This window comes from Strongylocentrotus purpuratus, unplaced genomic scaffold, assembly GCF_000002235.5.
Source record: "Strongylocentrotus purpuratus isolate Spur 01 unplaced genomic scaffold, Spur_5.0 spur5_scaffold_6, whole genome shotgun sequence".
In the NCBI taxonomy this organism is placed as follows: domain Eukaryota; kingdom Metazoa; phylum Echinodermata; class Echinoidea; order Camarodonta; family Strongylocentrotidae; genus Strongylocentrotus; species Strongylocentrotus purpuratus.
The window spans coordinates 1,473,574-1,489,405 of record NW_022145612.1 but is presented as its reverse complement, the minus strand read 5'-3'; the positions used below and the strand labels follow the sequence as shown (position 1 = coordinate 1,489,405).

Genomic DNA, 15,832 nt, shown 5'->3' with positions numbered 1-15,832 from the left:
AAAAACTTAAGATTATCTACACGTTCAAAATTATGATCATTTACTCGTAAGTGCATGTTGTTAAAATCAATATTTCTATTTGTAAAAACCATAAACTTAGTTTTATCATAATTTAAAACCAATTTATTATATAAAAACCAATTAGAAAGTTTCAAAATTTCTTGCTTAAAAACATTTTGTAAAACCTGGACATCAGAATGAGACATAAAAACACTTATGTCATCAGCAAATAAAATAAACTTTAGTTTATCAGAAATATTGCACATGTCATTAACATAAATAATAAATAAAAGATGGTCCAAGGATGGATCCTTGAGGCACTCCACATCTAAGTTTTTCAATATTAGATTTATCTTTATTTATTTGTACAAATTGGGTTCTATTTTCTAAATATCTTTCAAACCATTTTAAAGTTACTCCACGAATACCATAATAATATAATTTTTTCAATAAAATAGTGTGGTCTAATGTATCAAATGCTTTACTTAAATCTAAAAAAAGGCCCATTAAGATATGATTATTTTCAAAAGTTTTCAAAACATTATAAATAAAATGCATAATTGCATTAGATCGTCCTTGTTTTCACGAAGTGACGGTAGAGAGGAAAATCGTAACGCAAAGTGAATGCAATTTTTTTTCACTACCGTCACTTCGTGAAAACAGCGACGAGATGTAGAGTGCCCAGGTCTAAAACCATATTGACATTCAGTGATAATATTACACTTATTTAAAAACATAAAAAGTCGATTATAAACAGCTCTTTCTAAAATCTTGGAGAAAACAGGGAGTATAGATATAGGTCGATAATTAGAAACATTTTCTTTAGTGCCATTTTTAAAAACAGGAATAACCTTTGCAAGTTTTAATTGCTCTGGTACTATACCTGCAGATAAAGAAATATTGAATATTGCACTTAAAGGACATGATATAATATGAACAACTTTTTTCAATAATTTAACACTTACATCATCATGACCACAACTCTTATTATTTTTTAATTTACTTACAATATTGATTATTTCTGTGGGGGTAATGGGATTAAAAAAAGCTGTACATGAATTAAAATCAATATTACTATAAATGTCATCATTACTAAAATCATTATCTATGTTGTTGTCTAAATTATCAGTTAAACTAGGTCCTATATTAATAAAAAAATTATTAAAAACAGAGCATATTTCTTTCTTATCACATATAGCTTGATCATTACACATAACCGAGTCGGGCATATTATGCTTACTCGTACTCTTACCGAGACTTTCATTGATTAATTTCCATGTTTTCCGTATGTTTCCTGATGCATTTCTAAATTTGGCCTTAAAATATTCTATTTTAGCTTTTTTAATTTTACCATTCACCATATTTCTATATTAGTTGTATTTATCTTTTTTATATTCAATTGGATCTTTCAAGTACTTCTTATATAATTCACACGTTTTTTTGCACATTTTGCGTAACTCTTTAGTAAACCATCGGTTATTATATTTTTTACTCTTTACACATTTTTTCAAAGGAAAACATTTATTAAAAATACAAACATACTGTCTTAAAAAACATTCATAACTATAATTTGGATCATTAGAACATAAAGTCCAATCAGAGTTATATATTTCATGCATAAATTTTCCAATATTTTCCTCATTTAGATCACGTAAAACAAAATTATTTTCTTCATTTTGTATGCACTGTTTTTTATTGATTAAAAATACTGGCAAATGGTCACTTACATGTACGTCACTTAAAATTGTTCCACACCAAACTTCTTCTAAATTGTTTGTAAAAATATTATCAATTAAAGTACAAGACCTGTCAGTTATTCGGGTTGGACAATGAATCATGGGATATAAAAAATGAGTCATCAATAATTCTAAAAAATCATTAACAGATTGGCAAGAGTTAACGTCAAATAAATTAATATTAAAATCGCCCATAAGATATATGTCTTTATTTTCCTTATGAACAACATTTAAAGTATCTTCTAAAATATCTAAAAACGATTGCACTGGTTGATTTGGAGGCCGGTAAATAACACCAATTAAAACATTTTTCTTTACCTTTTTTCAATTTCTATAAACATTGACTCAAAACATTCATTATTTACATCTAAATCCTTACGTTGTTTATATTTCAATTTCTCATTTAATAAAAGTCCTACACCTCCTCCTTTCTTACCTTGTCTTACATTCAATACAAAAATATAATTATTAAAATTGTAGAATGGGTCAGCCTCTTTAATCCAAATTTCAGTAAAACCAATTGCAGAAAATTGCACATCAATAGCATCTAAAAGCGAACATATTGCACTATAATTCTTATTTAAACTACGAAAATTTATATGAAGGTAACTTGATGTAAAATATACTTTAGAATGAGAATTAAAAGTGTTTAAACATGAATTAAATTCCTCGGACGTATAACAAAAACTATTTGGTCCATATTCTTCATCCTCCCCTGTAGTTGGACTCAATAACTGATGTATATCTTGGGGTTCTATAGGCATCTATATTTCACATTTATTCCGATCATTTTCACTGGCATTTTGACATAAAAAATAAAGAGAAAATAGAGAAACGTGTACATGACACAGATAATATAAACGAACATACAAAACTAAGGTTACGAAACCAAAGCCTAAAACACACACAATTAAAACTAGGACTTAAAACCAATAACTTAAAACAGTTCTACAACTTAAACAAACTACACAAAAGTTCAGAGATTTCAAATATTGTTGAAATAGAAGAACAATTCATAAATGGAAGAAAAAAATAACTAAAAAATACAATACGAAATATTAAAAGCAAATCAGGACTAATTTAGTCAATTGTGGGGAAAATGCTAGTCAAATTAGTGGAATGTATCATCGCATGCATGTGTCCATTGCTTTATTATGGTAGTTTGTTCAAATCATGTATGTTCCGTATGACCTTTTTTGTAGTTTTTCCTCTCGTAGCGGCAATCAAAACTATCACGTGACCATCTGATGTCCAGGCTTCTTTGACCTTTTCGTGATGCTTGGCTTTCCACAAAAGATCTAGGTTGTATGCCATTAGTGCTTCATCAATAGCTAAGCCAGATCCCTTCAGTTTGCGTCTAGCGTGAAGAACAGCTGACCGCTTCCGATAGGAGCAAAACTTCACTATTATCGCTCTCGGCTTTTTCTTCCTGATTGTAGCGCCATCCGCGGTAGTAGTAGTTGATGCATCTCCGCTCTTCGACGAGCTGCTTTGCACCCTGGGTGAGACACGATGAGATCTGTCAATCTCCTCCGTGGACAATTGAACGCCTAATCGCTCAGACACAGATCTGACCATCCGTATTCTCATCTGTCTTTTCAGGAATGCCGTAGAATTTTAAGCAGTTTCTTCTTGAATACTGCTCCATGTCATTCACAGAAAGTTGGAGGTTGTTGAGAGTTGTTGCTTGGGTGGAGATCATACTATTCAATTGCTTGATTTCATTTACTTTGGCCTGGACGTTGGCTTCTAAGTCCATTATTCTTCCATCGTTGATCTCTAGTCGTTCTGTTGTAGCAGTATTACTTTCCTCCAATCCCTCAATCCGATCAAATAACTTTTTCAATTGTCTGTCGATTGCCTTTTCCACTGCTGAATCAATTGCTTTGAAAAAGGCATTGCTTTTTAGGTAATCCTGCACTGCTTGAATAATCGTGGTCTCAACCTTTTGTTCTTTTTGATCCAATTTGGCTTTAGCTTTCGATCTGGTTGTGGCGAGGGGGCTCGCCATTTTGAAAGTATGAATGATGGCAATATAATAACAAATGTTTGATTTACTGATTATAAGTCTGTTTGGTATATCGTATTTCAATCACAAACGCATATTCAAGTTCAGGATCGAAAGAATATATAGGCCTATACTATCAACAATGTGTGCAATACAAGAATAACAAGTTATTCAGTTTCCACCAAGATGAATATAATATAGCCGGTCATAACGGATGAAATATGCCTCGTTACATGAAATGATACATTCCGATAGAGTAAGGCTCTTAAATGTTATGACATATCCATCGTTTAAAGCGATGTTGAGTTCAATGTATCAAAGTTACCTTCCGTGGGATGATCGCTATATGACCGATCCAGTTGTATGCTGACAGGAGTACATGGGACTACGCAGTTCTTCGGTGTACTGTGGTATATAGTAATCAAGTTGTCCAAATCTCCTTCAAATGTTAGTCACTGAAAATTGTTCCAATTTCAAATGTTCAATAAATGTTCAATAAAGCTCACAAAGTCCTCCAAGTGATAAAGTCCAATTAAAAGATAGGAATTTTAAGAAATTTTTGATAAATCATGACCACCCTCACTATGCGTGTCTCTTTCCTTATTGTATGAGCCTGTATGAAGACAGTATCCGAATTCCAAAAACGGCTTTCAGGTTTTCATTTATGCCACTAATTATGAAATGTCCTGCAATATATTGTATATACAAATCCATTATCACTGCAACCAATGCTCTTCAAAGTACACACTTCACTAATTTCAATTCAAATGAGGTTTTATTCAAGACTTGTCAAAAAGTCCAAAGACTAAAAATGCAAGTTTACATCAAACATACAATCATATAAAAAAGCATTCAAAAACATAAATATATGTAAAGAAAAAAATAGCAAATGGGAAAATATATCAAAATAAATAAATGTTTACATCAAAACAACAAAGCAGTAACAAAACAAAAAAACAAAAAAAGGTACAATAAAATACAAAATATAAAATATTGCCATATATGTCATAGACAAATAAAATGTATCAATTCTAACAACCCTGGGTTCCCAAATCCATAATTCGGTTAATCAATGTTATAGACACTTATGTCTGTGACATACAATTTACATGTATGTACATACAGCATGTAGAATGTATATATTGTCAGTGGGGTGACAAAACCTTGTATCTCAAAAATCATGAATTTTCAGGAGTGCGGAAAATCTTTCCTGTCTCAACAAATTTAGTGCTGTGACACCGTCCTTTCTTTTTAGAACTGGAATATTTATACAATTTTTAATGTCATTGTTGAAATACAGTAAAATAATTGTTCTTTTTTCTAAAGTGAGTTACGAGGTCTTTGCGTTTATCTACATTGCGATACGAGTTTTTAGTTTTTATTCAAATTGAGATACAAGTTCTTACTTTCAACTCTGAATGAGTTACGAGGATTTGCATACACTAACTTCAGTACTGTTAGGCCATGTGTGAGTTACAAGGAAAAGAAATTACGTATCTTATGTTACGAGGTTTTGTCAGTGCAGCTTCAAAGGGGGTTAAAATTATGAGGTTTAGTTTAAGGGTGTTTGTGTGGAATTTGTGAAAAAAACGAGAAGGAGGCGTTCCATGGATTTATCAGGTGGTGTCGTAGGCCATTAGGTACAAAATTATGCAAAAAAATCAAAATCTCAAAAAATTGAGATACGAGGTTTTGTCACCCCACAGACGATATACCATACTCTATACATGATTCTATTCCAACATACATGTTTTTAAAATGCAGTTATTTCAATAAAATGTCTCGTTAATACAAGACATTTACAAATCAAAACGTCATTACATTTTTTGTCAATATCATATATAAAGTAGTTTTTCCCAGCCCAAAGCTTGAAATTTATTAGTCATGGTTTTATTTTTTCTCTAAAAATAATTATGATGAAACTACATGTAGTACAAATGCAACAACATAGCATTAAAAGTCAATGCAGTACTGTATGGAAGAATTTACCGGTAAGTGTATCTGTACAGCACCTTAACAGACATTAATTAAGCACTTTATAATTCCAGATGTAAGAAGGTGTTATTGGTGATAACTATTTAAAACTCACCAATATTATTTTACTCTCTTTCTGTGAGTCCTTCTGCTGTTCAAAATCACCTGATAACAAAATAAGTAGAAAAAGGTAAATGTTGCATTTTAGAAGCTTATTGCTAATTTCAACAGCAATATTTGACAACTCATCAATGATATAATGGAGAGTTATCAGGTAAACTACAGTATGAACTGTTTCTACTTCACAATTTGCTTTCATGCAGTCAGAAGGGGTTCTCATAGGGCGACTCCTGAAACGGTATCATGGTTAAAGAGAAGGTTCATTGAATTTAAACTTGACTGAATTTGGTATCATTGCAATCGAAAAATTACACTGAGTAAAATTATTAAATTTGTGTAACTTGTAAATTCGAGCAAAAATTATAAAAGTTGATTAAACTTGATGAAAAATCAACCCACTCAAGATCCCGAAAACATCGTAATTCAGGAGACTTTTCAGTGACGTCACAATATGAACGATGGGTCGCTCAGCTGAAATGATTGACGACGGTGCGCGATGCAGTTTGCGTTCAATTCACATGTATTGCATTGACTCTTGAGCACATATACCCATTGATACCCAACGTTATTTACCTTCATCAAAATCCCCTGGAAATATCGATTTGGACGAAAACATACTTGATTTTAGTTTTGAGGAGATAAAAGGAGGAGATAAAAGAAGGAAGTACCTCGGACAGCAACAACGACAATGGAGATTTTGGAGGTCTCTACTCTAGACTATAAATAAATTTCATAACTTCAAAATAGCAAATGGATAAAATGTTGAAGTAGGTTCAAGTATACCGTTCGTCTGTCTCTGCTACGTACATAAGTATTTATATACAACCTGCCTGAATTGCATCGCTTTTTACGGAATTCATTTTTATGGAATTTCCTCCTAAACTCATTACGTTATATATCCAATATTGAAACATTCATATCTGAACTCAAAACTCATCTTTTCAAATTAGCACATCAATAGTATATAAATAGTATATAAGGATAAACAATGTTATAATTTTTCTCTTTGTTAACACTTCTTTGTTTACTATATATGTTTCTGCTTTATCTTCTTTTTATGATCGTGTTATACTTTATATAATTATGTATATTGTAAAAATGTAAAGCGCATTGAAATGTCAACAGACATAAAATGCTCTATAAAAGAACAAGTTATTATTATTATATTATCAAGCGCAGCTTTCTTGTCGTAGCCAGCCTAGCCGGCACTCGAGCTAGCTGTGTATCGTGAACCAGACTGATCTAAGTCTTCTCTCAGTTTCCCCTTTCCCCATTTATCTGGTACTATGACTTGATTTATTAAAAATCTAAATTAATCGTCCTAATCTGACATTTTCCTAATGAATATCTTGACAATTTTATGTCAATTTGTCGCCTACTATTTTGTTCCAGAAGAGTCGTTAGGTCAGCATGCAAAATGTCCTCTGCACTCCCAGATCAGACTCATACACCCTCGGAATTAAGTGATTATTTTTTTAATTTTCATGCTCAAATGTGACAGAAAATAACATAAAAATCAGACAAACATTTGTAGAAAGTTTTTTCATCGGCGTGTCCCATTAAAAATGCCAAAAATAAAGGAAATATCACCACTGGCATCTGGCAGTAAATATACAAACAATGTTAACCCATTTCTAAAAATTGCAATGGGTATCCAACATTGTCCTGAATATGTGATACAACTGTAGGTTGTTCATACTGTGACGTCACCTTGTCACATGTAAATAACGCCGTTATTCCACTTTATGAGTGGGTTCTGGAAAGAGTAATTTATTCCTCACAATAGTGAGGGCTTAAAAAATGCTTTACTCGTTTTGTTAATGTTCTCAGCAATCTGCAGAGGTATAATTTGCCCGTTTTCCAAATTTCAATTAATGACCTTTCTCTTTAAGTCTAAGCTATTTTGTCCCTTACATGTACATGTATGTCACCAATCACATCTAAGATTTCAGTATATCTGATGACTATGTCAAGCTGATAACCCAACCAGTGAGAGCTTGAACTATACTAAAGTCCGCTTAACACCAAATGAATGAAAATGATGTTTAAGTGGAAACTCAAAGAAAATCACAAACATGTCAACTAATTTATCACTAGAAACTGGTAAGCTAACAGATGGCTATCGTACAAAAAAAACATTCATAGTGTGAATAACATGTAAGGTACTTGTAAGTAGGAGGGAAGGGGTATTTTGATAAATATAATACTGTGTGGCTGGCAAAGAAATTTCAGAAACATTTCTTGCTCCCCTGGTCTATAAACCGTTTTGCAGACACATTCTTACTTTAAAAAACTTCTCAAAGGGCAAGTCCACTCCGAAAAAAATCTTACCTTCAATAGAAGCGGAAAATTCAGAACAAACAAATCAAAACAAATTTGAGCAAAATCAGAAAAACTAATAAGAAAGTTATGAATTTGTAATGACATGAAAACTTTGAAAATCACAAGACAATTTGGCAACTCACTCATGAGTCTGTGACGTCATTGCCTCATTAACCACTAATTGATTTATTTATATTGATAATATAAATTTCCAATTTTTCCCCTAAAAAGGCATTTCCTCACACCAGCATCCAAGTTATATTAATAGTAATATGATTTTGTTTGGATGCACTAATATAGAGTAATTCTTTTCAGTTAAATTATGAAAAATGGATTTTGATAAACTATTTATATAAAAATTAATGATTATGGATATACAATATTCAGAATATAGTATCAATTCTTCAAAGTTCATAAAAGATTTTGTGAAATGTCATGCACACACTATGATACAAATCATATAAGATGGGTAAAGGCATGGGAAAATCAATTTTTCGGGATTAAAAGGGAAATTAATGGGAGTAAAATATATCAAGCAGTTGATAAATAGTGAGGCAACGACGACACAAACTGATGCCCAAATTGGCAATTTTTGTAGTGATTTTCTAATTTTCATAGTTTTTCATACTTAAACAAAATTCATAACTTCCTTATTAGTTATCTGATTTTACACATTTTCTTTTTTGCTCTGTTTCTCTTGTTTTTCTGCATCTATAGAAAGCAAATTATTTTTGGAGTGGACTTAGCCTTTCCTTCACTGATGATGGTTAATATCTCACTAATTAATTGTTGAATGATCAGATAAAAGTTCAATATATCATAAAGTACTGTGGCCCAATTTCCCCCACATATTGTATGCACTGAGGGTTGAACAAATATTGGGAAAACTTTTCATCAAGAATGGTGCAGTTCCTTTTTCTTCTCCCCCTTACATTCATGATATTTAAAGAGGAAGTCCAATCCTACATTTAATTTTATTGCTGTTGATAAAGGAATAGATTTGTTTCGTACAGGGTCAGGGAGTGTGTAAAAACATATGTGTATAATGATTATATCTCTGGTGCATATATATATATATATATAAATATTGTCCTTCTAAAGAGATATTAGAAATTTCTGGATTTCTTTTTTAAAAGGAAAACGGTCAGGTCCTCAAAAGAAATGTAATATAGCTGCTTCTGTTAAAACGAATCTAAGATCATATACTAATCAAATACCTAATATTCATACCAGTTTTATTAGACTCTTGTTTAACCCATCTGATGTTGATCGACATGTTGTTGATGTTGCTGTTTTCTTCAACCCTCCCTAAGATTATTTGAACTCCTCAAACTTTGAAATGGAGTAAGCTGTTGCACTTAAACATATAAGAATGTGCCTAACGAATGCGCCTCTATGATAATCTTACAATATCTTCCACCATATTTAATACAGCTATACAGAGTTCTTAAAATCTGCTTCATGTCACAATGCTCAAGACCATGCATATAAGTCACAGTGCTTCAATAGACTCCTTATTTCAAATCCCCTTTTCTCGAAAGTAAAATTTGTTTGGGGTTGAACTTTCTCTCTCTTTTTAATTTCACTGAGTAAGGAAGATCCAATTCTGATGGTCTTGTTACCATTAAAGCTGACAATCTCTTCATTTGGTGACTCTTTATTTTGTGGTGCCACAAATGCAATACAGGGTACATACATATGTATGTTTTATCAAACAGCACAATAACACTCAGATTGACATTAAATATTACACTGTGCTGTGGATTCATTGGTAGCTAGGCCGGCAGCAATCCAAAAAATTACAAATGTCACCTCTCTCTGTATATCAACACTTCTGTGTGCTACAAAAAAAAAACATTAAGGAGCTGCATATAGTTCCAAGCCTTAGCTACATGTACTAGTAGGATGAACACTTATACTCACAGAATATATATTGACTTGAGTCATGAAATAAAAACACCGATCCGACTAGTTAGTGCAGTAGGCCCATATCAAGCATCTCTAAAGACATACAAATGTAGTGTGCACATATGGATTTAGGTTCCAAAGGTCTCATGAACAAATACAAAATGTAGACAGTTTAAAAACTTGTTGACACCCCTCATCTACTCCTCATACATGTAGTACCTTCTTATCACCAGGAACCAACAGAGCACTGTAAGACAAGAAGGGATTTCCCCTGATGTCATCCTGCAGGAACTAGTAGAGAATGGTATAGACTACATGTACATGGCTGTATGCACTGCAGTACTCTGCATTGTATCTGTGGTGGTGCAGAATACTTTGAAAAGAATTCTTTTTCAACTGAGTCACAGACTCACCCATTCACTCAGACAACAAAAGACTCAAGTTACATCAATAGCGATTAAATCAATGGTCAAGGGGATTTCCCACCCCCACACATGTAATATGTATGGATGTGTGGGAGTGTCCTGCTGTGATTGTATCACTCTCCAAAATACAACCAGCAGTGCATGCTAACCTGCGACCAAACATATTTGAAAAGTCATGATATATATTGACTTACCTACATGTACAATCCTTACAGTGTAAACCTGTGCATGAAGAAGATTTCACAACAGGCAAATGAGTTGTTACATTGAGCTAGTACAAATTCACCCTAGCGCACCGATGAACACAAACATTGAACTGCATACATGTGTATCGTCTGCTAGAGAATGGTAGTCTGTGAGTCAGCACACTGGGTGATTCCATCACATACATATCAATTTTGAACGATATACTTCCTCATATCGACCAATCCATTATATTATGGGACAGTAAGTTTCATAAAGCAATTGAGACTAAATTAAAATATATTAATCATACAATCTATGAATTGCCATTTTAATGTTTTCTACCAACATTAAAGAAAAAAACTCAATGGTAAACAGGATGGCAAGGCCCATGAAACATGGAAGGTGATAACAACTTTGAAAAATAATATTGAGCCTCTATAGCTACCTACTTGTAAATAGAATGGTCTGAAAATGTGAACTTTGTATTATCAAACAAAACAAAGTTTCTGTAATTCGTACAGTGTGAAGTGTGCATGGTAACAGGCTGGAATTGCCACCTAAAGATCCTGTTTCAGAGTGTTTATGTCTACATGTATTATTGCAGAACAGTGCAAAGTACAAAATAACATATTCTGCATCAAAATAATACTTAAACAATAATGACATGATATTTAGGATAATGTCTCTACTACATGTACATGTAGTACCTTGAATAGCCTTTAAGGGCCTATGACATCCAAATACAAGTGTATTCCTGTTGGTGTGCAGTCCTGCATACATCTCATATTTTGATATGTAAACTTCTGAATTAGTTTCATAGATTATTAAATATTTTGTTAAATATTTGTTTTTCAAACTTAAAGCTCCACCCCAAAAACCTCCAGATCTCATTCCCCTTGTGACATCATCTGTCAGTCATCAATGAGCTAACTTGAGAAAGTAGTATGTATCTTTGCCGAAGTCGACTACCTGTTACAATACACTAGCAACATACAAGTTGCTATGTTAGACATGCTGTAGCATCACCAGGAAGACAAAGGCAATGATGATGTATTGTACATAATTATGTATAAGCATGCAATTCTATTATGAACGTGTGCTAAGCTGGGGGAAATTTAATACATACCATTGTCTATTCTAGAATATTAGTTTAGTCTGACATGTCTGACATAGTATAGTATTAATGACTGCTTTGAGAGAAATAGTTGTTTTCATACGCTCAAGGGAAGGTTAGAATTGTGCTATTACCCGAGGCGTGCCGAGGGCAATAGCCCAATTGTAACCTTCCCGGGAGCGTATAAAAACAACTATTTCTCAAATATTAAAGCAGTCATTAATACTTTTATATGCCAAAAAAAATAGACTAAAAAATAAAAAATAAAAAAACTTTTGTCGAAGATGGGATTCGATCTCTTGCGTACAAAAGGTGATGTAACTAAAATCACCGCCTTAAACCGCTCGGCTATCACGCTCTGTTACCATACATAGCAGTTTTTTCTTATATATACATTAAAATGGATTGAAAACGGCTTCGCTTGGTGGATGCTTCGCGGCTGCTCCATTAAACAGGCCCTTCTTTTACTTTTGCAATGCATATTGGCACGAATTTAGATCAAGATCTATCGGCAGATGTTGTTTTTTTTGTTTTTGGAAGTTTATTTTCGTCTTCATGTCAACAATGCAAGATAAAATTGTCGGTAAGATCGATCGAGATTCAATTGTATTGAAATTACCGACCAATTCTTCGCACACGTACGGTATCCTCGATCGCTCAGACCATTTTTTAACATGTAAACCTATGGGGTAACCATGGAGACTGAACTATTTTTCCAATAACCATGGTTACTGGGATTATAGAACTGTTTTAACTATGGTTAATGGGAATTTTACAGAAATAGTTGAAGTTTATGAATGCAATTTCGACCAATCAGATGGCTGGATTTCTTAAGTGAGGTATATAACAACTTATATGTTGCTATTGTTTGTGGTAATGTAACAGGTGGTCAACTTTGGCAAAGTTACATGCCACTTTCTCAAGTTAGCTCATTGATGACTGACAGATGATGTCACAAGAGAATGAGATCTGGATGTTTTGCGGGTGGAGCTTAGCAAGTTAGAAAAACAAATATTTAAAAAAATATTCAAAAATCTATGAAACAAATTGAGAAGTTTACAAATCAAAATATGAGATGTATGCAGAAGTAACAGGAATACACTCGTATTTCAATGTCATGGGCCCTTTAATATTATCTAAAAATATCATTTAGATATTTCATTTTACAACTGTTTATTCACCATTGAGCCTTCTTTACATTCCGGATGCACGTTTTGTGCCAACATATTTTGCTACACTACCTAACGGATAAAGGAAGTAACACTATTCTTACTTTGTTGGTGACTAAGCATAATAATACTTATTTTGATTTCAGATATTAGTAACTCATTTTATTTGGAACCATCTGCAAAAGGTTCATGTCTTGAATGAAGAAAAAAAAAATCTCTCCAGTTTTAAATGATGAAAGAGTAGCAGAGATTTTTAATCTCTTATCTTTTCCATGTTGAACATGACTCTCCCTGCACCCTAATGTACATGAATGAGTGTATTGGTATCATTAATGACAACAAAACAGTTAGGCATACTTCAAATTCCAAAGACATCAATGACACTAGATGAACCATATGACAGAATAGATCAAATGAAATTGGATGAATACTAAATTAGGTGACCCTATAGTATACAGGGAATCAAAACAATGCTTCCCAGATACTATAGTACGGTAGTCAATATTCATTATTGATGAGATGTCCTTCTTAAGGTATACATATTTTAACATAATAAAGTGAAATGCTCTTTCTTTTCCTGCAGTAAACTACAGTAGCCCAAATGATTTAGATAGGGAAAGCAAATAATTTGGAAAAAATAATTTGTAAGCCTGCCCCCACAGAACAGACAATTTTCCTTAAAGATTGTGAAATTGAGCTTTAAAAATACAGTGCAATTTTTAGTTTGGGCATTCAACAACAATAATTGCTTCATTCCCTTTAAGTTAGCTTCTGCTATTTTGATACCAACTATATACCACATATCCTGTTTCCTCATGAATGACATTATAAGATAATAACTAAAGATCAAGCTTCCTTTATATAGTACAACCCTTAACCCAATTTCAACATTACACTGAGACTTTTTTTATGTGTGTCACCAAACTGTTCTCACAGTTGATTTCTGGAATACGTTGTAAAAGCTGAACATTCTATAACACTGATTAAAAAAAATGATATAACACAAAAAACATAGATAACACAAGCAAATTTGTTTAAATAGTTTCAATAAAAAATGTTCTTTCTTTTTCATATGAAACAAAATTCAAAATAGAGTAAGAAATATTAATTTGATATTTTATGATTATTACTGATTAATCAATTTATCAATCATTCTATTTTGCCCTAAGTGGTTTGTGACTTCCAATATATTATATCACAGTTTGTTTTCATGCCTCTGGTCATAAGTATGTTGACACTGTTGAACTATGGTGTCAATGTTACCAATGACATATATACAAATGAACCTTGAATCCCTATGCATGAAACAACCTAAGACAAATTTTGTTATCCTTCATTTAGGAAGTGTGACTTTGCACAGCATATATCATTTGGACAGAAAACAAATACATGCTTCAAATACCATAGGCAAATTCAAATGATTGAACACATTCATTCAAAATAACTTCCTTGCATGGGATTTTTGCATAACATACCGGTAGAGTAGGGAACATTTGGTTTATGTTTGGAAAGCATGAAATCAGTACACTTATGTATGAATTGGTACAAATCATGCTCCAAATACTATGAAAGGATTCAGGCAATTGAATACAGTCATTCGCAATGAATTCCTTACATACAAGGAATTTAAGCATAAAACAGACCAAGGCAATACTTCTATTCTTCGTTTTGGAAGTGTTAAATTGGTATAATGAATAATGTGAATTAGTTGAAATCACGCAACAAATAGTATGGAAGGATTCAGGCGATTGAACACATTCCATCACATTTAATTTGTTTATGAAATCTAACTATATAAATGATTCATTTGGATACCAAGGATCAGATTTAGAAAATGAGCAATACAAGGAAAAGAAAAATATAAGCAAAAGGAAATACTGGTGAAGGTCTGTCCTTTAAATTTGATCTAGAGTCTTCATAAACTTCCTTCCTTCCTCATCACGATAATTCTTGATTTTAAAATAAAGCATTAAAAAAGTTGGTGAGAGGGAGGGTGGGATTTTAGAAGTGTAAGAAGGTAACTTAATTTTAATATCAAATGATAGCCTTATTCTAATCATGAGAGTTCTTTGATACATGTAAGATGAGTTAGTTCTCTTCTGAGAGAGAGACACACAAAGAGAGAGAGAGAGAGAGAGAGAGAGAGAGAGAAAGAACATTTACCCTTACTGCTGTGGGAATTCATTAATTGAAAGAAAAACGAGAGTCAATTCTAAATAATTGTCATAAACAAACCAACAAACAAACGAGCAAACCATAAATCTTTAGAAGAGAAAAGGGAGGGAAGTCAACAAGCAAAGTAGACATGGGTGTCAAGTCAACCCTAGACAAAGTCAACAAGTCATAACACCATTGCCAAAAGTAGACATTTGATAAAAGTAAGCTACTTCCTCTATAATATTTCATTGTTATTTGACCTCTCGCATCATTGAGTTTCATAGATTATTTCATGAATTTCTGATTATTCATTTCGTGACAAACTGTATGGTAGGAAGTTAACAAAGAAAAAGACTATAAAAACAACTCAAGTCTTTCCCAGTAATTTCACCTTTTCACCCTACTTTTCTCTCTCTATCTCTTTTTTTCTCTCTCTCTCTTTCTTTCTCTTTCTCTCTCTCTTTCTTTCTCTCTCTCTCTCTGTCTCTCTCACCATCTCTCTCTCTCTTTCACCCCCTCTTACTCTCTCTCTCTCTCTCTTTCACCCCCTCTTACTCTCTCTCTCTCTCTCTCTTTCACCCCCTCTTACTCTCTCTCTCTCTCTCTCTCTCACATTCTTCTCCTCCCTCAGTTCTGCTTCATGCCTATACGTCTTTCTCTTCAAACGTCTTTGTCTTCAAACCTCAAATGAAGTTTTTTATACTAGAAATTAC

General features: G+C 32.8%; 1 protein-coding gene across 6 annotated transcripts in view; it reads right to left on the bottom strand.

Annotated features, from left to right (window-relative positions):
* The window catches only part of LOC586628 (plexin-B1), a 75,998-nt gene that overhangs the window by 43,018 nt on the left and 17,148 nt on the right, over positions 1-15,832 (bottom strand). For 3 of the 6 annotated variants that reach the window (XM_031000148.1, XM_031000145.1, XM_031000146.1), the window contains one exon: positions 5,834-5,883. Coding sequence is in view for 1 of the 6 variants with exons in the window: in XM_031000144.1 (XP_030856004.1) it covers positions 10,288-10,349 (62 nt within the window). In the remaining 5 variants the exon portion in view is untranslated. Of the gene's footprint in view, positions 1-5,833; positions 5,884-10,287; positions 10,400-10,687; positions 10,864-15,832 lie in introns of those variants that run through there. The other 3 variants (XM_031000149.1, XM_031000150.1, XM_031000144.1) reach the window with 3 other exon arrangements.